At 45.0% G+C, this 22,807-nt stretch overlaps 1 protein-coding gene across 12 annotated transcripts in view; it reads right to left on the reverse strand.

Annotated features, from left to right (window-relative positions):
- Positions 1–22,807, reverse strand: part of LOC119970415 (casein kinase I) — a 332,753-nt gene that overhangs the window by 93,518 nt on the left and 216,428 nt on the right. For all 12 annotated transcript variants that reach the window (XM_038804994.1, XM_038805003.1, XM_038804997.1 and 9 more), the window contains one exon: positions 11,004–11,152. In XM_038804994.1, coding sequence (XP_038660922.1) covers positions 11,004–11,152 — 149 coding nt within the window. The remainder of the gene's footprint in view (positions 1–11,003; positions 11,153–22,807) is intronic.

Below are 22,807 nucleotides of genomic sequence, written 5' to 3' on the forward strand. Positions count from 1 at the left end.
CCCAAGGTTTGGGTTTGGTTTCAGTTTTGATTCTGGCAGCGCAGTGGCAAGAGGCTAATATAACTCCCTCCGAAGGTTGCTGTGAGAAATATAACTTTCCCTAGAAAGTGGTATTGAGAGTACTGCATTCTTGAAACCACAAAAAACCTGACTGAATCAATCTACAGGAAAGTCATCACGGGCTGTAGACAAAGGCAAGAATCTACTTTTTCTCCAGAGAAACTGTGTTTATTTCTGAAACTACAGATACCTGAATGAATCCACAGTAAAAGCACTGAACTGAAGGCCGGGATTGAAGCAAAGCTGCTAAAAAAAAAAACATCTGAAGCAAAGACTTTTATCTTTTGACTTTAAAACTCATTATTTTTCACCCCTTTCCCTTCATCTCTGTTTGTCTCCCTTGTGCGTGTGGGTAGAGGGTAGGGGAAATCAAAGTGGGAGGAAGGAGTTAAATGATAGTTAACCAGTTGTATTCACTGCATATCTTATTGTAGTTCCTTTTATAAATAAACAGTAATTGTCTTTAAACGTACAAACCTAGTGGATGTAATTATTGGACAACACCCCCTATCTGATCAATAAGATGGCTCATCATCACCTTCTCACAGGCAACTGCGAAGGGGCATTAAAAACACTGGTCCAGCCAATGATATCCACATCCCGTTGGAAGGATTTTCTCAAACGTCACTGGGAACTGCTGGCTCAGTATGTTCAAGAAAGTCAGAAAAGGACAGACGACACCATGCTCACAATTTTTCAATTTTCCTTTAAAATAACATGGGATTATCCAAGACGGCCCCATCACCGCATTGATCCTCATGCTGTGCGCTGGCAACCGCACAGCATAAAGACCCCGGCTTTATCTGGGAATACGGCCGCAGAATGGCCGGGTCCGTGGCCGCGCCGTGCAATATGACGCCTGCCGCGCACTGAACCGGCCTGCTTAAAACTGCACCCCTGCAAGCAGCCTCTCCACCCCCAGACCACCCCCTACCAATCCCCAACGAAGGCTCCCCTGCCAGCAAATGCCCCTCCCCCCCTCCCCCACCGATTGTGGCGACGCTGGACTCAGTCCGCAGCCACCATGTGAGGTCCCCGAACGGTGAGAGCACACATGTCCCATGACGTCGGGAAGTCAAACCTTCGCGGGCGGAGCATTGGAGGAGGGCCTCAGGTGACTCCGGAAGCCATCCATACAGCGTGTGGCGTATTCCCAGAGTATGCCGTTTTTGAGGGGGCGTAACATCGCAAAAGGGCACCGCCCCCAATTCCAGTGTAAACAGGAATTTTCCGGCCGATTGCCGAACACTATTTCGCCGTCGCCGATAGGAGAATCCCGCACGTTACAGAGGCAGAGGGGTGTAAAGAGAGTATTCCAGAGTTGGGGCCGAGGCAACTGAAGGCATGGCCGCCTATGTTAGAGAACTAAAATTAGGGATACACAATAGGCCAGAGTAAGGGGAATGCAGATATCTGATATAATTGTGGGGTTGAAGGAATTTAAAGGGGAGGGAAAGATTTGAAAACAAGGACAAGAATTTTGAAGTCAAGACATTGCTCAACAAGGAGTGAGGACAAGGGTGACAGGGGAACAGAACATGCTGTAAGTTTAGACACAGGCAAGAGTTTTGAATGACCTCAAGTTTACCAAGCATGGAATGCAAGCGACCAGCCAGCAGTGCATTGAAACAGTTGAATCTAGAAGTAACAAAAGCATGGATGAGGGCTTCAACAGCAGATGAACCGAAGAGAGTCAAATACAAATGATGACATTGTACTAGAGGACAGCCAAATATAACAAGCTGCTCAAGGAGAGGAATTTGGAAATATACACCGCTGTAAAGATCAGTTGGAGGAAAATTTGTGGAATCCACACAAGATAAAATAATTGAGAAATTTTTGGAATCATTGTTCAGAGCATAGGTTTACTAAAAGTGTTTGTCGTTAAGGTAACTGATAGGATAGATAAAAGGAAATGCAGATGGGGTTTAAGAATGCATTCATTAAAGTTTACTTCAAAAATTCAGGGCTATTGTATGAGAGAAAATAGGCGGATGAAAGTTGGCTGATTGACAGAAAGCAATTAGGTTTAATGATTTTGCTTAGATTGAAATAGGAATACAGTGAACAGTATACAATATAGTGAGCAGTAAGAACTTTAAAATATTGCAGGTGGACACAGATGCAATTTGATGTGAAGCTGTGTTAAGCAACTCATTTTACTAACAAAACAGAAAAGTGGTACAAATACTTAATTGGGAAAATATCGAATGATATGGAATGATAGTGGAACCCTGGGACTCAGTACAAAACTGTTTGACATTTGAAGGTGTTTAAGCTATAATAAAGGCCAACAGTGCACTTTGGAATTTGTAAGTAAAGGCACAAAGTACAAGAAGCAAGTCACAGGCGATACATTTATATAACTATGTGGTTAGACCACCGGAAAGCCATGAAGTACATGCAGAATAGATTCTCACGTCAGCATCATTCTAGTGAAAGTATAATTAAGTACTGTGGAGATATTGTAATTAAAGCAAAGCAGAAATGAGATTTAACAGACAATTTTTTTGAATCACAAAAGATTTTCATACCTTTCACTATTCATTGCATTTCCTTTGGTTAGTGAGGCAGTGACTAAGGGGTCAGTAATTAAAATCATTCCTGGAGAGTGGAGAAATTAAATTTCTTTATAAAGCAGAAGGTGCTTTCTCGTAAGGAATGATTGAGGCAAAGACCACAGTATCTTGAAAGGGAATAGGGGTTAATATTTGAAGTAGAGGCGGATTCTGAGAAATGGGATGACAGCAGAAAAGGGAGATTAGTTTTGGATTCCTCGAGGAAGTAGAATGGACCAAATAGACTTCTTCAGTGTCGTGAAATGTTCCTTTTTTATGATTCTCCTTACAAGCTTCAGGGTTTTAAAGGCTAAGTTTAGTGTCATGTAATCACCAATTGCCAATTAATCTAGCTTCCTTTATCATTTTTTTCAATCACAGGCAGCAAGGTGGCACAGTGGTTAGCACCACAGCACCAGGGGCCCAGGTTCTATTCCCATCTCAGGTGATGATCTGTGTGGAGTTTGCACTTTCGCCCCGTGCCTATGTAGGTTTCCTCCAGGTGCTCAGATTTCCTCCCACAGACCAAAAAATGTGCAGGTTAGGTGGATTGGCCATGCTAAATTGCCCCTTGTGTCCAGGGATGTGCAGGTTAGGTTAAGGGGCTATTGAGGTAGGGTGGGGAAGTGAGCTCGGGTGGAGTGCTCTGTTAGCGAGTCGGTGCAGTCTCGATGGGCTGAATGGCCTCCTTCTGCACTGCAGTGATCCTATAATCTATGAACCCAATATTCACTCTTAGAACATGGCTTCCCAATTTTTAAAATGAAAATCGCTTATTGTCACGAGTAGGCTTCAATGAAGTTACTGTGAAAAGCCCCTAGTCGCCACATTCCGGCGCCTGTCCGGGGAGGCTGGTACGGGAATCGAACCGTGCTGCTGGCCTGCTTGGTCTACTTTAAAAGCCAGCGATTTAGCCTTGTGAGCTAAACCAGCCCCTGGTCCCATGAAGGTCCCATGCTTTAAATGATTTAGCTTCACTTTCAAACATGCAAACCGAAGACATTCTCAGACCTCATTTGCACTCTTACAACAACAAAAAGTTCATAGAACTGCTACAAAGCAGTCAGTCGGCACGTTGTCGGAGCACTGACTCTCCGACTGAGCATTTCACCTCGTGTCATTTTCTTTTTTTTAATATATATATTATATATATTGAGTACGCAATTCATTTTTCCCAATTAAGGGACAATTTAGCACGGCAATCCACCTAGTTTGCACATTTTTGGGTTGTGGGGGCGAAACCCACGCAAACATGGGAAGAATGTGCAAACTCCACACGGACAGTGACCCAGAGCCGGGATCGAACCTGGGACCTCGACGCCGCGAGGCTGCAGTGCTAACCCACTGCGCCATCGTGCTGCCCGGTAGTGCCATTTTCTTCCCTTCTTCCAATAACCATGCAGAATATTTGAAAAGAAACAATTATCCAATTCCCTCCTGAATGCCTCAATTCAACCTGCCTGCACCAAACATCGAGGTAGTGTATTCCAGATCCTATGCACTTGCTGCAAAACAGTATTTTCTCATACTGCTTTTGTATCTTTTGCCAATTATATTAAATCTGCCACCTCTTGTTCCCGATTCTATCGGCCTATGCTGTCTAGGTCCCTCGCGATTTTGAACAATTAATAAATCTCCTCTCCATCTTCTTTTCTCCAAGGGAAAAAGCACCAACTTCCACAATCTATCTTCAAAACTAAAGTTTATCATCTCTGGAACCATTCTCGTAAACTTCTTCTGCACTCTCCAATGACTTCAAACCTTTCCAAAAATGTGGTGTACACAGTACTCCAGCTGAGGTCTAACTAGTGACTTACACAACTTTAACATAACTTTGCTCTTGTATACTATGCCCCTCTTCATGAAGCCTGGAATAATGTATGCTTTATTTTATTTATTTTTAAATAAATTTAGAGTACACAATTATTTTTTCCAATTAAGGGGCAATTTAGCGTGGCCAATCCACCTACTCTGCACATTTTTGGGTTGTGGGGGCGAAGCCCACGCAGACACGGGGAGAATGTGCAAACTCCACACGGACAGTGACCCAGAGCCGGGAGCGAACCTGGGACCTCAGTGCCGTGAGGCGGTTGTGCTAACCACTAGGCCACCGTGCTGCCCATGTATGCTTTATTAACTGCTCGCTCAACCTGTCCTGACACTTTAGGCACAACGACACAGAGGTCCCTCTGCACCCCAACTCTCCCCTCGATAGCAAGAGCCTTTATTTTATATTGTCGCTCAATGCTCTTTCGCTTAAAATATATCACCTCACATTTCTCCACATTGAACTCTATCACCTGTTTTTTCCACAAACTTGTCTATGCCCTTCTGAAGTTCTACACCGTCAACCTCCTCATCCTTTACAATGCTTCCACATTTTATATCGCCTGCAAATTTTGAGTTTGTTCCCTGTACACCAAGGTCTGGGTCATTAAGCTAGATCAGGAAAAGCAAGAGTCTCAACAGAGCGCCAGGGACCCAGGTTCGATTCCAGCCCGAGGTGACTGTCAGCGTGGAGTTCGCAGTTTCTCCCATTGTCTGTGTGGGTTTCTTCCAGGTGCTCCGGTTTCCTCTCAGTCCAAAAACGTACAGGTTAGGTGGATTGGCCATGATCAATGTGCGAGGTTACGGGGATAGGGCAGGGAACTGGGCCTAGATACAATGCTCTTTCGGAGGGTGGATGAAGGCCCGATGGGCCGAATGGCCTCCTTCTGCACTACAGGGATTCTATGGAATATTAGTATCCAGAAATCTAGCGATTTCTGTTTTGAACATACTCAATGATTGAGCTTCCACAGCCCTCTGGGTAGAGAATTCCAAAGATTCACCACCCTCAGAGATATACCTCCTAATCGTAGTCTTAAATGGCCTACCTCTTATTTTGTGATTATGTCCCCAGCTCTTAGAGTCATCACCAGAAGAAACATCCCATCTACATCCAACCTGTCATATTGTAAGTTTCAATGAGGTCACCCCTCATTCCTTAAAACTCTAGGGAGCACATCCGTTGCACTCCCTCCATGACAAGTTTATCCCAACTCAGACAAGGAGATCATATTTTACAATACTCCAGGTCAGGTCTTCTATACAACTGCAGTATTTATTTTTAAACTAATTTTTACAGGAAGTGGGTGTCATTGGCTAGGCCAATATTTATTGCTCATCCCTAATTGCCCTTGAGAAGGTGGTGGTTAGCTGCCTTCTTGAACCACTGCTTTCCAAGGTATAGGTACATCCACAGTGCTGCTAGGGAGTGAATTCCAAGATTTTGACCCAGGGTCATTGAAGGAACGGCGATATATTTCCAAGTCAGGATGGTGAGTGACTTGGAGGGGAACCACCAGGTGGCGGTATTCCCATGTGTCTGCTGCTCTTGGTGAATTCCTGCTGTGCATCTTGTAGATCAGTGCATCTCAAACTATCTGATGTGGCGGACCGGCAGTTTTTTTTTTCAATGTGCCAGGGACCGGTGAGTGAAACAAGCCAATCCAGGATTACTGTCTCTTTCTTTTCTGGAAACACTCCAAGTACCGGCAGACGATGGCTCGCGTACCGGTGCCGGTACGCGTACCACACTTTGAGAAGCACTGTTGTAGATGATACACACGGCAGCGACTGTCCACTGGTGAAGGGATGGAGTGTTTGTGGATCGGGTAGCAATCAGGTGGGCTGCTTTGTTCTGGATGGTGTTGAGCTGCTCAAGTGTTGGTGGAGCTGCACGAATGCAGGCAAGTGGAGAGTATTCCATTAAACGCCTGACTTGTATCTTGTAGATGGTGGACAGACTTTGGCCGGTCAGGAGGAGAGTTACGCGCTGCAGGACTCTTAGCCTTTGATTTGCTCTTGGAGACACAATATTTATCTCACCAGTTCATTTTCTGGACAAAGATAATTCCGAGGGTGTTGACAGTGAGGAGTTCAGGGATGGTAATCATAGAATCCCTAAAGAACAGAAGGTCATTCGGCCCATCAAGTCTGCATCAACCCTCTGAAAGAGCACCCTACCTATGCCCACTCGCCTCTGCTCTCTGCCCATAACATCATCTAGGCTGCACATCTTTGGACACACAGGGCAATTTAGCATGGCCAATCCACCTGACCTGCACATCCTGTGGGAGGAAACCGGAGCACCCAGAGGGAACCCACACAGACACGGGGAATAAGTGCAAACTCCACTCAAAGTCATTCAAGGTCGGAATTGAACCCGCGTCCCTGACACTGAGGCAGCAGTGCTAAGCACTGTGCGCCACACTTTGCCATTGAATGTCATGGGGCAATGGTTAGATCCTCTTTTGGAGATGGTCATTGCCACGTGTGTGGGACAAATGTTACTTGCCACTTGTCAGCCCAAGCCTGGATGTTGTCCAGGTCTTGCTGCATTTGGTCATGGATTGCTTCAGTATCTGATGAGTTGCAAATAGTGCTGAACATAATGCAGTCATTGGCGAAAATCCCCCTTATGATCGAAGGGAGATTATTAATGAAGCAGCTGAAGATGGTTGGGCCTGGGACACTACTGCAACGATGTCCTGGAGTTGAGATGATTGACCTCCATCCACCATAACCATATTCCATATTTGTGCCAGATGTGACCCCAACCACTGAGATTTCTCCCCCCTTTCCCATTGACTCCAGTTTTGCTCAGGCTCCTTGATGCTATACTCGGTCAAATGCTGCCTCGATGCCAAGGGTAGTCACTCTCACCTCTGGCATTCAGCTCGGGCAGCACGGTAACACAAGTGGATAGCACTGTGGCTTCACAGCGCCAGGGTCCCAGGTTCCATTCCCTGCTTGGGCCACTGTCTGTGCAGAGTCTGCACGTTCTCCCCATGTCTGCATGGGTTTCCTCCGGGTGCACCGGTTTCCTTCCACAGTCCAAAGACATGCAGGTTAGGTGGATTGGTCACGATAAATTGCCCTTAGTGACCAAAAAGTTTAGGAGGGGTTATTCGGTTGTGGGGATAGGGTGGAAGTGAGGGCTTAAGTGGGTCGGTGCAGACTCGATGGGCCGAAAGGCCTACTTCCGCACTGTATGTTCTATTGTCCATGTTTAAATGGGAATTACAAAATCCCTACAGCGCAGGAGGGCATTCGGCCCATCTCGTCTACACCAACCCACCGAAGGAACACCCCACTCAGGCCCATGCCCCACCCTACCCCTGTAACTCCAGCCAAAAACTTGTTCTTTTGGACAAAAAGGGACAATTCAGCTTGGCCAATCCACCTAACTTGCGCATCTTTGGACAGTGAGAGGAAACCGAAGCATCCCAATTATGTTTTTTTCCTCTTATGGGGCAATTTAGTGGCCAATCCACCTATTCTGCATATCTTTGTGGGGGCGGGACCCACACAGGCATGGGGTGAAGTTGCAAACTCCATACGGACAGTGACCCAGGTCCGAGATCAAACCTGTGCCCTCAGCACCGTGTGGCAGTAGTGTTAACCACCCTGCCATCATTCCGCCCTACTTGATAGCATTGTTGATGACCCCTTCCATCATTGTACTGATGATAAAGTAGACCATTATATATGGTCCACCTTTGTGTGGACCAGTGCTCAATGGCATCATAGCGAGGTAGCCCAGGTGAGGCTGCTAGTTCCAGGGTGCCGGGAGAATCTGGCGCAGACATATTTAAATGAGCCTAATAGCTCACCATGTTAACCTTGATCACACCCAGCGAGGGAGAGATCCAGATCGCAACGTCTCGCGAGATTTCATTAGATCTTGATGTGTTCTGAGCGTCACAAATATTGCGAGAGGCCTCTCGGAGACGTTACGGCCTTGTTGTGGCCTCGAGTCCGGCACGACAAGGTCATTAGATCATGCCCCCGGGGTCCCTCTCAGGTTCCCATCCCCCTGCCAATCTAGTTTAAACTCTCCCCAACAGCACTAGCAAATCTCTCTGCGAGGATGTTCATTCAAGAAACATCCATCATGTTGTATCCATGTTGCAACTGTCCTTTTTGTTCCATGAGCTACAACATTTCCCACAGGTCTGTTGTGCAGCACTGTGTCAAATGTCTTTTGGAAGTCCATGAACATCACATCAGGAGCATTGCTTTCATCAGTCCTCTATTACCTCTTCATAAGACTCCAGCAAGTTGGCAAAACTTGTCCTTGCTGATTTTCCTTAATTAACCTGCATTCATCCATGTGACCATCAATTGTATCCCAAATTATAGTTTCTAGAAGTTTCCCCAATACAAATTAAACTAACTGGTTTGCAGTTGCTGAACTTATCTTCACACTTTTGAACAAGAGTGTAACATTTGTAATTCTCCAGTCCTCTGGCATCACCTCCGAGTCTATGGAAGATTGGAAAATTATACCCAGTGCCTCCACAATTTTCATTCTCGCTTCCCTCAGTATCCTTGGATGTGTCTCATCCAGTCCTGCTACCTTGTCAACTTTAAGGACAGACAGCCTATCCAATATTTCGTCATCAGTTTTTAAGCCTACTAATGACTGAATTTCCTCCCCTTTCACCATGACCCGTGTTGCATCTTCTTCCTTTGTTAAGTCAGATGCAAAGTATTCACTGAATGCCATGACACATGGCTCAATGTGGAAATCCCCTTTTTGGTCCTTAATCGGCCCTACTCCTCATTTTACCACCCTTTTACTATTTGTAAGCCAATAGAAGACTTTGCAATTCCCTTTTAGGTTAGCTGCCAGTCTCTTTTCATACTCCTTCTTAGCTTCTCTTACTTATCTCTCCACCTCTGCTCTGAACCTTGTGTTTAGCCTGGTTCTCGGTTGTATTTTCTACTTGACACCTGTCATAAGAATGCTTATCTTACTTTACCTTCTTTTGTTATCCAAGAAGCTCTGGGTTTGTTTGCCTGACTTTTCTTTCGGTAGAATATACTAGAGTTTGGCCAAGCCATCTCTTCTTTCAAGGTAGCCCATTGTTCAGCAACCATTTTTCCTGACAACTTTTGGCTCCAATTTATTCAGCCCAGATTCATTCTTCGCCCACTGAAGTGGGCTTTCCCCCAGTCAATTATTCTTACTGTTCATTATCTTTTTCCATCTATGCAACCTATGATACAATGATCACTGTACCCCTTCTCCTAGTGACACTTAATCCACTTGGTCCAGCTTATTCCCAAGATCCAGCTCTTTTAGTGCTTCCTTTCTTGTTGGACTGGACGCATACAGCTGTAGAAAATTCTCCTGAACACACTCTATCACACTCTAGGTATTCTTGCTCCCTCCTTGCCCTTTACACTCCACTATCCCAGCTAAGAGTATTGTGTGCAGTTCTGGAATCCACATTCTGGGCAGGATGTGATAGCACTGGAAAGAATGCAGAGGAGATCTACCAGGATGTTGCCTGGGCTGGAGAATTTCAGTTCATAGATCATAGAATTTACAGTGCAGAAGGAGGTCATTTGGCCCATCGAGTCTGCACCAGCCCTTGGCAAGATCACCCCCACTTAAGCCCATGCTTCCATTGTATCCCCGTACCCAGTAACCCCAACCAACCTTTTTGGAAAATAGGGGCAATTTATCATGGCCAATCCACCTAACCTGCACATCTTTTGACTGTGGGAGGATACCGGAGCACCCGGAGGAAACCCACGCAGACATGGAGAGAACATAGAACATACAGTGCAGAAGGAGGCCTTCGGCCCATCGAGCCTGCACCAACCCACTTAAGCCCTCACATCCACCCTATCCCCATAACCCAATAACCCCTCCTAACCTTTTTGGTCACCAAGGGCAATTTATCATGGCCACGTCTTTGGACTGTGGGAGGAAACCGGAGCACCCGGAGGAAACCCATGTAGACACGGGGAGAACACAGACAGTGACCCAGCGGGGAATCAAACCTGACTCTGTGAAGCCACAGTGCTATCCACTTGTGCTACCTTGCTGACCGAACGTGCAGGCTCCGCACAGTGACCCAAGCCGGGAATCGAACCTGGGACTCTGAAGCAACTGTGCTAACCACTGTGCTACCGTGCTGCCCTTGAGAGACATTGGATAGACTTGGATTGTTTTCCTTGGAGCAGAGGAGACTGAGGGGGGACATAATTGAGTTGTATAAAATTATGAGGGGCATAGTTAGAGTAGACTGGAAGAAACCTTTCCCCTTGGCGGAGGGATCAATGACCAAGGGGCATGGATTTACAGTAAGGTGCAGCAGGTTTAGTGGGGATGTGAAGACACACTCTGGAACATGACTGGTAAGTATTGCTAATGCAAGAATGGAACATAGGGCCACAACGTCATAGAAAGTCACCAGAAGCAATACTAGTGAGTGCGTTTGTACTTTAACCAAACATAAAACAGGAAATATAAATCAGATTTGTAAGTCTACTGATAACAGATTAAAATCGCTTTTTTCAGTGAACGTTGAGAATTGGAATACTTACTAGCTGTATAGCGATCATAAGCACCGTCTTAAGGGTAAAGGTTCTGTCACAAAGGTCAAATAAATCTTCCAAGCTAGGTCCCAGTAATTCAAGCACCATAGCATTGTATTTTCCACATGGACCAAAGTAGTAAACCTGAGGAATTCCATCTGTGGATAAACGCAAAAAAAAAAAAATCAGTGTTCCATCTACATTTGTATATTCTGTAGAATTACATTCTTACATAATTTGCAATTTAGGTTGCAAGTCAAACTAACCACAATTTTATTACATAATCATGGAATGTTATGACTTATTGTATCTCAATTCTTGATTTTCATATAAACATGCCTGTTTGGTGTGCTTGTCAAAACCGTTCAGAGAGTTTTCAAATATTTGCCAAAGTGAGCACAGAATTATGAAAATAAATTACTGGATAACTGGATGCCACAGTGGGTTAGGTTTTGACCTATCCGGGCTTGGGTTGCATGCCAGCCTCGAATAATTATATGAAAGCTTCTCTTTCGGCCAGCTCAAAAAGTGTGATATGAAATTGGTGTGGCAACTCATCCCACTTCATTCAGAATGGACATTCACAAATAAGCAGCACGGTAGCATGGTGGTTAGCATAAATGCTTCACAGCTCCAGGGTCCCAGGTTCGATTCCCGGCTGGGTCACTGTCTGTGCGGAGTCTGCACGTCCTTCCCGTGTGTGCGTGGGTTTCCTCCGGGTGCTCCGGTTTCCTCCCACAGTCCAAAGATGTGCGGGTTAGGTGGATTGGCCATGCTAAATTGTCCGTAGTGTCCTAAAAAAGTAAGGTTAAGGGGGGGTTGTTGGGTTACGGGTATAGGGTGGATACGTGGGTTTGAGTAGGGTGATCATTGCTCGGCACAACATCGAGGGCCGAAGGGCCTGTTCTGTGCTGTACTGTTCTATGTAAGCCTGCAATTCAATGTAATCCAACCAGCTCATTCACAGAAGAAGCAACAAGAATGTCAATTCACAAAATGCATGTTTCACAAAGGTTCCTTCCTTACAAGTTTAAACAAAGCAAGGAAGGGCCTTCACGCTGCAACTATTTAATAGTACAGCTGGATAGTGGAGCACTTACGGCAATATGTAAATCAGCAGTTGTCATGGCAAAATTTGAGGCGCAGCAGCTCTAAAAAAATGCTTTGCCAATATTAGTTCTGCATCTACTATGACTTAGTTTTTCTTCATATTAATCAATCGAATTCTGCAATGCCATCAAAACTGAGTTTTAAAAGAAAAATATTAGTCCCGGTCGGCATTTTATTTCGATCCCTGTGGTATTTTGAAACATTTAGTCTTCAGCTAGAATTTCATTGTGCAACAGTTTAATTATTTAATTCAAATCCATTAGAAACATGAATTACAGAAAACTTCACTTAGTTCTGAGTTTGGGGAGGGTGGTATATAGAGGAGACACTGTTTTATGGATTTATATTTAAAATCTAGACCCCTCACACCGTCTGGACCTGTAAAGACTTAATTACGTGCAAAGACTCACATTCAAAGTATCATCTTGCATCACTGACTTTGTCTATATGTGTGTTTGTAGAACCCACCTCTTCACTCACCTGATGAAGGACCTGTGCTCCAAAAGTTAATGATTCAAAATAAACTTGTTGGACTTTAACCTGGTGTTGTAAGACTTCTTACTGTAACATTGTAGATGAGGACCATATCAGCCATGACAGAATGGCGGAGCAGACTCGACGGGCCGAATGGCCTAATTCTGCTCCTATATCTTATGAACTTATTGCTTTGATGGTGGTTTTTGGACAGGAAGTGAACAGCTCCAGTGAACTGTTATTTCTTTTTCAGTCATTCAACAAAATTTGAAACACTGAAAAGTAGGGAGGTTCATTCCCTTTGCCCTGCACCCGGGGGGGGGGGGGGGGATAGTAGGGCGCTGGTTCAAACATTGGGTTAGATAGCTGCATCTTCCTCCTGCCATCTGACCTTCAGTACACATGGAAATTGTTTTATACTTGGCTCCATAGTCTAGTCATACAAAGGGTGCTGAAACTGGGAAATCCATGTAAAACAGCAGATACTACATCAGTGAATAATTTCCAATCGGAAATGGGGATATTATTTCAGCCCAACGATGTGATTTTGGTGCCAAGGCAGGTGGATGGAGTACGACACCCAGTCATGGTCTGATTGAAAGAATGGGTCAGTTTGGTGAGATTGAATGACTCCTCCTCTTTCTACTACAAAGCTCAGCGCTTGTTTTGCCTCCTTGCTGGGGATTACATTGCTGGTCCTGAAGCTGGGAGAGGCCATTTGGCCGGTTTGATATGCTTCTCAGGAACTGTATTGTTCATCTGTTATTGGTTACCTTTATGTCTGTTATTTTAATTTTAGGGTCACTAACAATGTCCAAATTCACAGAGACTCAGTCCTGGACTGCAATGCGGGCTCACAAATATTGATGAGTTCACTTCATCAGCTGCCGATTTCCCGCCCCCGAAAGCAGATGCTCTCAGTAATGAGCTACTAGATCCCTTGAAACCGAAAACAAGGCAGCAGCATCACCTGGGCCGGGCCTGCTGCGAAGGGAGTGCAGCTGCGAAGGCGTGCAGTCTCTCCAGCGGCAGCAGGACGTCAGCGCAGAGAGTGATACTGCAGGGGGTCCCATGGGAGAGGGAGCTGCCAATCAAAGGAGGGGCACACTCTGCTTTCAATACAAAATCTGCAACTCTGAAATCAAATGAGAAAACCACATAATTAAAGGGAAGAAAATGCTATTAAATCACCTCCAAACCTGAACCATTAACTGGAGCTTCCCTTCTCCACAGATGCTGCGGGATCTGCTCAGTCTGACCAGCATTTTCTGTTTTTAATATTATTTTTCTCTATTTATTTGTTTTCCCTCTGTTTCTTTACATAACATGTTCATTCAGCACTGTGCTCAAGTTTTCTTGGTATTTGTATTTTGTTTATTTCAAGCTTTGTAAGTAGTGTCCAAAGAAATCAGACATAAATGCAGTTTAATCTCTCAGAACAGATAACTGAACAACTTTACAACTGTCGTCGCTTCTCAGCCTTTTGGCTAAGGCCAAATGTAGTATCTGCTCTGCCTTTTGGCTCAGATTTGATATGTCTCTCTTGTGGGGACCATGAATTGGATTCAATTTGAATTGGTTTTTGGAGCAGGCAAGGAGCTGGATTAGGGGTTCGCCCCTGTCCACATTCTTGGAGCCCTGGCTTTGTAACTCAGAAAAAGTAATTTTTTTTAAAAAAACTTTACAACTGTCGAAAGAGAAGCTTTTAACATGGCTCGATTGTGTTTTATTTCCTAAATATTTTCTTTTAATTTTTCCAATTAAGGGGTAACTTAGTATGGCCAATCACATCTTTGGGTTGCGGGGATGTGACCCACAAGGCACGGGGAGAATGTGCAAACTCCACATGGACAAACTCCACATGGACAGTGACCCGGGATCGAACCCGGTTCTTGACGCCCTGAAGCATCAGTGCTAACCATTGCTCCACCGTGCCACTCCATTATTTTCTAAATATGCGATATGAAATAGAATCAGAGAAGTACTGTGCAGGGGGGGCCACAATTTGCCGATCAAGTCTGCAATGATCAACTGAAAGAGGAGCCTTCCTCTGTTCACTCCCCACCCTCTCCGCATAACTCCACCCAACCTGCACATCTTTGGACTGAAGAGGAAACGGGAGCACCCGGAGGAAATCCATACAGACACAGGGAGAACCTGTAAACTCCACATAGTCACCCAAGGCTGGAATTATACCTGGGTCCCTGACACTGAGGCAGCTAAATAGTATGACAGCAGAATTGAAAAGACAGAAATTATTTCCTCACATGATACACTGTCCTGTTTCTGTACTCCCCCATCCCACCACCAACCTCCATGGCGCAATGCTGCACCCAGTGAAACTGACCTGACAGGCTTCAGAAAAATCAAAACTTTCTTTTAAGCCAATCTGTCAGATCCTCAGCTCTGGCTGACCAGCATGAATGACGAGAACTCAATTTAAAACACCAAGCCCCTAGGTCCCCGGTGTTTGCAACCATCTGCACCTGCCTCTCTGGGACGCTGGTCAAAGGTTTGGGAGCGTCACAACACCACTGAGATACGTGAAAACACTTTCAAACTGGCTGACTTTACCTTAACAACCACAAAATGGCAAGAATATATTAGTCTTGTATGTTATTCAAATGGATTTATATTTCGCAGACCGATAAAATCTCATATTTGTAAAATTAGCTTAATGAACTTCTTGAAGGGAGAAACATATATGCACAGTATCTGCCCCACGTTTATCATAACACAATCTATAGTGTGCAGGTGGTGAGTTTCTAACAGTGTGTATGACAACTATCATTGTTCAACAGAATATAATAGATTTAGTTTTTGCACCGAGTCTTACCAATAAGGTTAAAAAGGCATGAAAATTACAGACACTACAAATAAAGACGTGCAGAATGCTGCTAGAAGATAAAGAGCAAGAATGGGTGAGGGATAGATTCACAATAATTCTATTTTCAAAGCATTTATAAACAAATACAGCAAGCTATATTTGTATCATTTAGCAGAATCACCAATTTCAGAGGATTCACTTGAGAGAGTAGCAGCAGCATATATATGTATTTTGTAAGGGCCTAACGGGTGTTTAATTCTTTTTTCCTTTTAAATCTCTTTGGGAATTCAGGTCAGAGGGGATGGCAACTAAGGTTCCTCCTGAACGATATGGGTGGCGAGGGACGCCATTGGTGCCCCCTCTGACTACACGTGCAGGAAGTGCACCCAACTCCAGCTACTCTGAGACCGCGTTAGGGACCTGGAGCTGGATGAACTTTGGATCATCCAGGAGGCAGAGGGGGTGACAGCGAGGAGTTACAGGGAGATAGCCACACCCAAGGTGCTGGACAAGAGCAGCTGGGTTACAGTCAGGGGAAGGAAAAGGAACAGGCAGAGTGCAGGGAGCCCCTGGGGTCGTTCCCCTTCAAAACAAGTACAACGTTTTGGATGCTGGTGGTGGGGGGGGGGGGGGGGGGGGGGGGAGGGGCTGACCTACCGGGGGAAGGCCCTAGCGTCCAGGTCTCTGGCACTGAGCCTGACTCTGTGGCTCAGAAGGGAAGGGAGGAGAATAGAAAAGCAATAGTGATAGGAGACTCAATGTTTAGGGGAATGGATAGGAGATTCTGTGGTCGCGAACGAGACTCCCAGAAGTCTGTTGCTTCCCGGGTGCCAGGGTCAGGGATATCTCGGATTGAGTCTACAGGATTCTTAAGGGGTAGGACGAGTTACCAGAAGTTGTGGTGCACATAGGCACCAACGAGATAACTAAGAAAAGGGATGAGGATCTAAAAAGTGATTTTAGGGAGTTAGGTTGGAAGCTAAAGAGCAGGACAAGCCGAGTAGTGATCTCAGTGTTCCTACTGGTGCCATGTGCAAGTGAGGAAAGGAACAGAGAGCGAGTGTAGCTGAACACATGGCTACAGGGCTGGTGCAGGAGGGAATGCTTTAGATCTGTGGATCTTTGGGTTACCTTCTGGGGAAGGAGGGACCTGTACATGAAGGACGGATTGCACCTAAACTGGAGGGGCACCAATATCCTGGGTGGGAGGTTTGCTAGAGCTCTTCGGGAGGGTTTAAACTAATTTGGCAGGGGGATGGAAAGTAGAGCTATGGATCAGAGGATAGGGTAGCTGTTGAACAGGCAGAAATAGTTTGCAGTGAGTCTGTGAGGAAGGACAGTCAGTTGATAGGGCAAAGTTGCACTCAGTGGAATGGGTCAAAGTGTGTCTGTTTCAATGCAATGAGTGTCAGGAATAAGGGAGCTGAACTTAGAGCATGGATCAGTGCTTGAAACTACAATGTTGTGGCCATTACAGAGACATGTATTTCGCAGGGGCAGGAATGGTTGTTCGATGTTCCGGGGTTTAGATGTTTTAAGAAGATTAGGGAGGGAGGTAAAAGAGGAGGGGGGGGGGGGGGGGGGGGAGACGGGACTGTTAATTAGGGAGTGCATCACAGGTGCAGAAAAGGAGGTAGTCGAGGAGTGTTTGTATACCGAGTCAGCACTTTATTGGGGGTTTTCTATAGACCCCCCAATAACAGCAGAGATGGAAGAACAGATCTTGGAAAGGAGCAGAAGTAACAGAGTTGTTGTCATGGGTGACTTCAACTTCCCTAATATTGACTGGAACCTCCTTACTGCAAATGGTTTGGATGGAGCAGATTTTGTCAGGTGTGTACAGGAAGGATTCCTGACTCAATATGTAGGTGGGCCGACTAAAGGGGGGGGTATTGGATTTGGTGCTTGGCAACGCACCAGGCCAGATGTCAGATGTCTCGTGGGAGAGCATTTCGGTGACAGTGACCACAATTCCTTGACCTTTACCATAGTCATGGAGAGGGATAGGAACAGACAGTATGGGAAGGTATTTAATTGGGGGAGGGGAAATTATACTGCTATTACACAGGAGCTGAGAAGCTTAAAGTGGGAACAGTTGTTCTTGGGGAAATACACAACAGTAATGTGGGAGATGTTTAATGAGCACTTGCTGCGAGTGCTGGATAGTTTTGTCCCACTGAGACGAGGAAGGAATGGTAAGGTGACGGAGCCGTGGATGACAAGAGAAGTGGAGCTTCTTGTCCAGAGGAAGAAGGAAGCTTATGTAAGGTTGAGGAAGCAAGGATCTGACACGGCTCTCGAGAGTTATACGGTAGCCAGGAAGGAACTCAAAAATGGACTAAGGAGAGCTAGAAGGGGGGCATGAAAAAGCCCTGGCGGGAAGGATTAGGGAAAACCCCAAAGCGTCTGCACTTATGTGAGAAATAAGAGGATGATCAGTGAGAGTAGGGCCGATCAGGGATAGTGGAGGGAATTTGTGCCTAGAGTCTGAGGAGATAGGAGGCCCTAAATGAATATTTTGCTTCATTATTCACTGGAGAAAGACCTTGTTTGCTCATGAGAACAGCGTGAACTAGATTAATAGGCTCAAACATGTTGATAATAAGGATGTGCTGGAAATTTTGGAAAGCATCAGGATAGATAAGTCCCCTGGGACTGACGGGATATACCCAAGGTTACTACGGGAAGCGAGGGAGGGGATTGCTGCGCCGTTGCCGATGTTCTTTGCATCAACACTCTCCACTGGAGTAGTACTGGATGATTGGAGGGAGACAAATGTTGTTCCCCTGTTCATAGAACATAGAACAGTACAGCACAGAACAGGCCCTTCGGCCCTCGATGTTGTGCCGAGCAATGATCACCCTACTCAAACCCACGTATCCACCCTATACCCGTAACCCAACCCTTAACCTTACTTTTTAGGACACTACGGGCAATTTAGCATGGCCAATCCACCTAACCCACACATCTTTGGACTGTGGGAGGAAACCGGAGCACCCGGAGGAAACCCACGCACACGGGGAGGACGCGCAGACTCCGCGCAGACAGCGACCCAGCCGGGAATCGAACCTGGGACCCTGGAGCCGTGAAGCATTTATGCTAACCACCATGCTACCGTGCTGCCCACAAATAAGTTAATAAGACCTTCATAAAACTCGGGTTACATTCCTAGCATGTACAGCAATGCAGAAATATTTGACAACTATCTCTGAACAACACTGGAATTTAGAACCCAGTCAAATTCAAGAAAGGGAATAGGGAAATCCCTGGGAATTACAGACCAGTCAGTCTTACGTCTTTGGTGAGCATAATATTGGAAAGGGTTCTCAGAGATAGGACTTATGATTATTTTAAAAAACAGTTTGATTAAAGATAGTCAGCATGGCTTTGTGAGGGGCAGGTCATGCCTCACAAGCCTTATTGAATTCTTTGAGGATGTGACAAGACACATTGATGAAGGTCGGGCAGTGGATGTGGTGTAAATGGATTTCTGTAAGGCATTTGATAAGGTTCCCCATGGTAGGCTCATTCAGAAAGTTAGGGGTAGGGGGTATGGGATACAGTGAAATTTGGCTGTCTAGATACAGAATTGGTTGGCCAAAAGAAGACAGCGAGTGGTAATGGATGGAAAGTTCCACCTTGAGGTCGGTGACCAGTGGTGTTCCGCAGGGATCTGTTCTGGGGCCTCTGCTCTTTGTGGTTTCTATAAATGACTTGGATGAGGAAGTGGAAGGGTAGGTTAGTAAGTTTGCCAATGACACGAAGATTGGTGGAGTTGTAGATAGTGTTGAAGGCTGTTGCAGGTTACAACTGGACAGTGACAGGATGCAGAGCTGGGCTGAGAAGTGGCAGATGGAGTTCAACCTAGATAAATATGAAGTGATTCATTGTGGAATGAATTTGAATGCTGAATACAGGGTTAAAGGCAGCATTCTTGGAAGTGTGGGGGAACAGAGGGATTTTGGGGTCCACGTGCATAGATTCCTCAAAGTTGCCACCCAGGTTGATAGGTTTGTTAAGAAGGCGTGTGGTGTGTTGGCTTTCATTAACAGGGGGATTGAGTTTAAGAGTCGCAAGGGTTTGCTGCAGCTTTATAAAACTCTAGTTAGACCACACTTGGAATATTGTGTCCAGTTCTGGTCGCCGCATTATAGGAAGGATGTGGATGCTTTGGAGGGGGTACAGAGAAGATTTACCAGGATGCTGCCTGGACTGGAGTGCATGTCTTATGAAGAAAGGTTGAGGGAGCTTGGGCTTTTCTCACTGGAGCGATGAAGGCAGAGAGGTGACTTGATAGAGGTGTACAAGGTGATGAGGGGCATGGATAGAGTGGATAGCCAGAGACTTTTCACCAGGGCGGAAATGGCTGTCATGAGGGGACATAATTTTAATGTGATTGGAGGAAGGTATAGGGGAGATGTCAAAGGTCGGTTCTTTTCACAGAGTGGTGGGTGCGTGGAATGCACTGCCAGCAGAGGTGGTGGAGTCAGAGTCATGAGGGACATTTAAGCAACTCTTGGTAGGCACATGGACAGCAGTAAATTGAAGGGGTGTAGGTTAGGTTGATCTTAGACTAGAATAAATGGTTGACACAACATGCACTGTGCTGTACTGTTCTATGTTTTAAATACGTTTTAATTTATTGTTTGGAGATCTTTTAAAAAAGCGCCTCTTCTTTCTGCCCCGACACAACCCCAATCCAATCTTTCTTTCTCTCTCCAATTCTCTTTTAAAATCTGACTGACAGTATTCACTAGTCTCACTTACAACAGACCTGGTGCTGTTCATTTCACAATTCTTCAATCCGTTTGGTTGAGGAGATACACTATTGCAAGCCCTGTTCAAACAAGCCCCACATGATCGAGACATTTCCTCTCACATTTCCTGGAACATGCAGTGCAAGATGTCATGGAAATCATGCAGGCAAGGGAATTTCTAACAAATGTAATTCCGTAATAGGAATTCACGGCCTATTATCTAACAATGGGAGGTGATAGAGGTGACCATCAGCCACAGAACAACCATAGCGTGTTGGTGTCACAGGACGGAGTTGACCATTCTTCGATGAATTATACTGAACAGTAATTTTAATGTGTATTTTGGACAGTCCCATGTTGAGTTGGCCATCCATAGGCATGTGATCTGGCCATTCGGCAAGATATCTAATACCTTGGTGCTGACAAATTCCTCTGATCTCTGGGTCAGAGAGTAAGGGGTTTTTAAAACACCACCAGCACAGTCATAAGTCAGTTATGATGTGGAGATGCCGGCGTTGGACTGGGGTGAGCACAGTAAGAAGTCTTACAACACCAGGTTAAAGTCCAACAGGTTTGTTCCGAATCACCAGCTTTCGGAGCACTGCTCCTACCTCAGGTGAATGAAGAGGTAGGTTCAAGAACCATGTAGGTTTCTGGAACCTACCTCTTCAAATTCGAAGACTTCTTACTGTGCCCATAAGTCAGTTCGGCATGAGCAATCAGCAAGAGAAGTGGTTTAGCTCTGGCCAGGATAAAATTAAGCTTTTATGTTAAGTGAAGGAATCTATCCATGTCGACACAGGCTCTCTATTTAATAATACACGAACAGATGATATGCTGATTATGTCAACTGTCTCTCATCAAACAGTGTTTGTCCAGTTTGTGGAAAAAATAGCAATCTTGCTGACAACAGAATGTTGTTGCATAACACCACAATATAACCCTGATAATAAGAGGGGAGGAGGGTGTGCAGAGAGGTTCCACCTCTGCATCCAACTATCTCATTTGTAAATAATGGGCTGTGTGGTTCAGTTCACATAAAAAGCAGACAACTTAAGCGAGCAGCACTGAACCAGAGTAGATTTCGGAGCAAAATTCTAATTCGACACCCATGCAGCACACCACAACAGCAACCGAGTCAGGCAGTGGGACTGGGAGGGCAGGAGGCAGCCAAACGTCTGACAAGAAACTCCACAAATGAGCAGCGTATCACTCTGGAGTTGGAGAGGGGAAAAATAAAAACATTGTACATCTCATGTTTAACAGGGCAGAATCATGAGATTAACAATTCTATTTGTGACAGGACTTTTCCTTTAGCGGGGATGTTATTTGGACAGTCCATATTTTTGGTCCAATTACTTCGTTAAGTCACTTTTCTCATTATTAAATTAGGCTACCTCAACATTTTTAAATGGAAAATTAGAAAGCACAGATTCAGCAAGACTGGATGCAAATATTAACCCCTGAATACCCAAGAAGCTGAGAAATCAGAATATTGGCCCAAGTAGATATAATTTGATCTGTGAAGCTGAAAGCTAATACAGTAAATCAAACCTACTGTTGAGTGCCTTTTAGTCATAAAAGTTTTATTTCAAAAGCATCATAAAAGTTTTATTTCAAAAGAGAAAATGAATTCACAGGAGGGCATTTTCCAGCTACTTTAAATGATGGCACAAAGCCCGATGCAAGCTTTTCGACTGGTTGCGAGCACAAATCAGATTTATTGACTTTTATAGTCACATTCCTGCACTGACCATTTTTCTTATTTGTCATTTCTCACAAACCAGTTGCAGCACTTTGTATTTAAACAGAGGGGAAGAGAAAACTAGCAAATTTAAATGCAAAATATGAACACTAAATGTTATAAATACAAAGGACTTTCCAGAAAAGGTTGGGCTTAAAATACTAACCAGCATTCCCCTCTCACCTGTTGTTGATAAAGCTATTGTATATTTTCAGCATTTTATTTTTGCAACATTTTGTTTCCTGGACAGAAACTGTCATTTCCAATACAGACCAGTTATGGTGCACTCGATCTTTGAACTGTCAAAGTGGCGAGGCACTACAGTTTTGAAAATACTATGAAAGTAGTCCCTCAAATTTAGATTTTTCACAATAATCTTTATTATTGTCACAAGTAGGCTTATATTAACACTGCAATGAAGTCACTGTGAAAATTCCCGAGTCGCCACATTCTGGTGCCTGTTCAGATACACGGAGGGAGAATTCAGAATGTCCAATTGACATAACAAGCACGTCTTTTGGGACTTGTGGGAGGAAACCAGAACACCCGGAGGAAACCCACGCAGGCACGGGGAGAATGTGCAGACTCCGCACAGACAGTGATCCAAGCCGGCAATCGAACCTGGGACCCTGGCGCAGTGAAACAACAGTGCTAACCACTATCGACTGTGCTGCCATCTTCACCAACACTGAGGATGCAAGTGTAAAAATAAACATTTTGTTTAAAGGGGGTGCAAGAGCACACAAGGCTGTGGACTTACATGCACAATTCTTGGAAGGTAGCAGGTCAAGTTCAGGAGATTATTTATAAAACCAATGATTTTTTCGCTAAGGTGCAGAATACAAAAGCAAGGAAGTTATGCTAAAACACTGGTTAGGCCCCAGAGGGAGGAGTATTGTGG

This window comes from Scyliorhinus canicula, chromosome 8 (genome assembly GCF_902713615.1).
Source record: "Scyliorhinus canicula chromosome 8, sScyCan1.1, whole genome shotgun sequence".
NCBI lineage: Eukaryota > Metazoa > Chordata > Chondrichthyes > Carcharhiniformes > Scyliorhinidae > Scyliorhinus > Scyliorhinus canicula.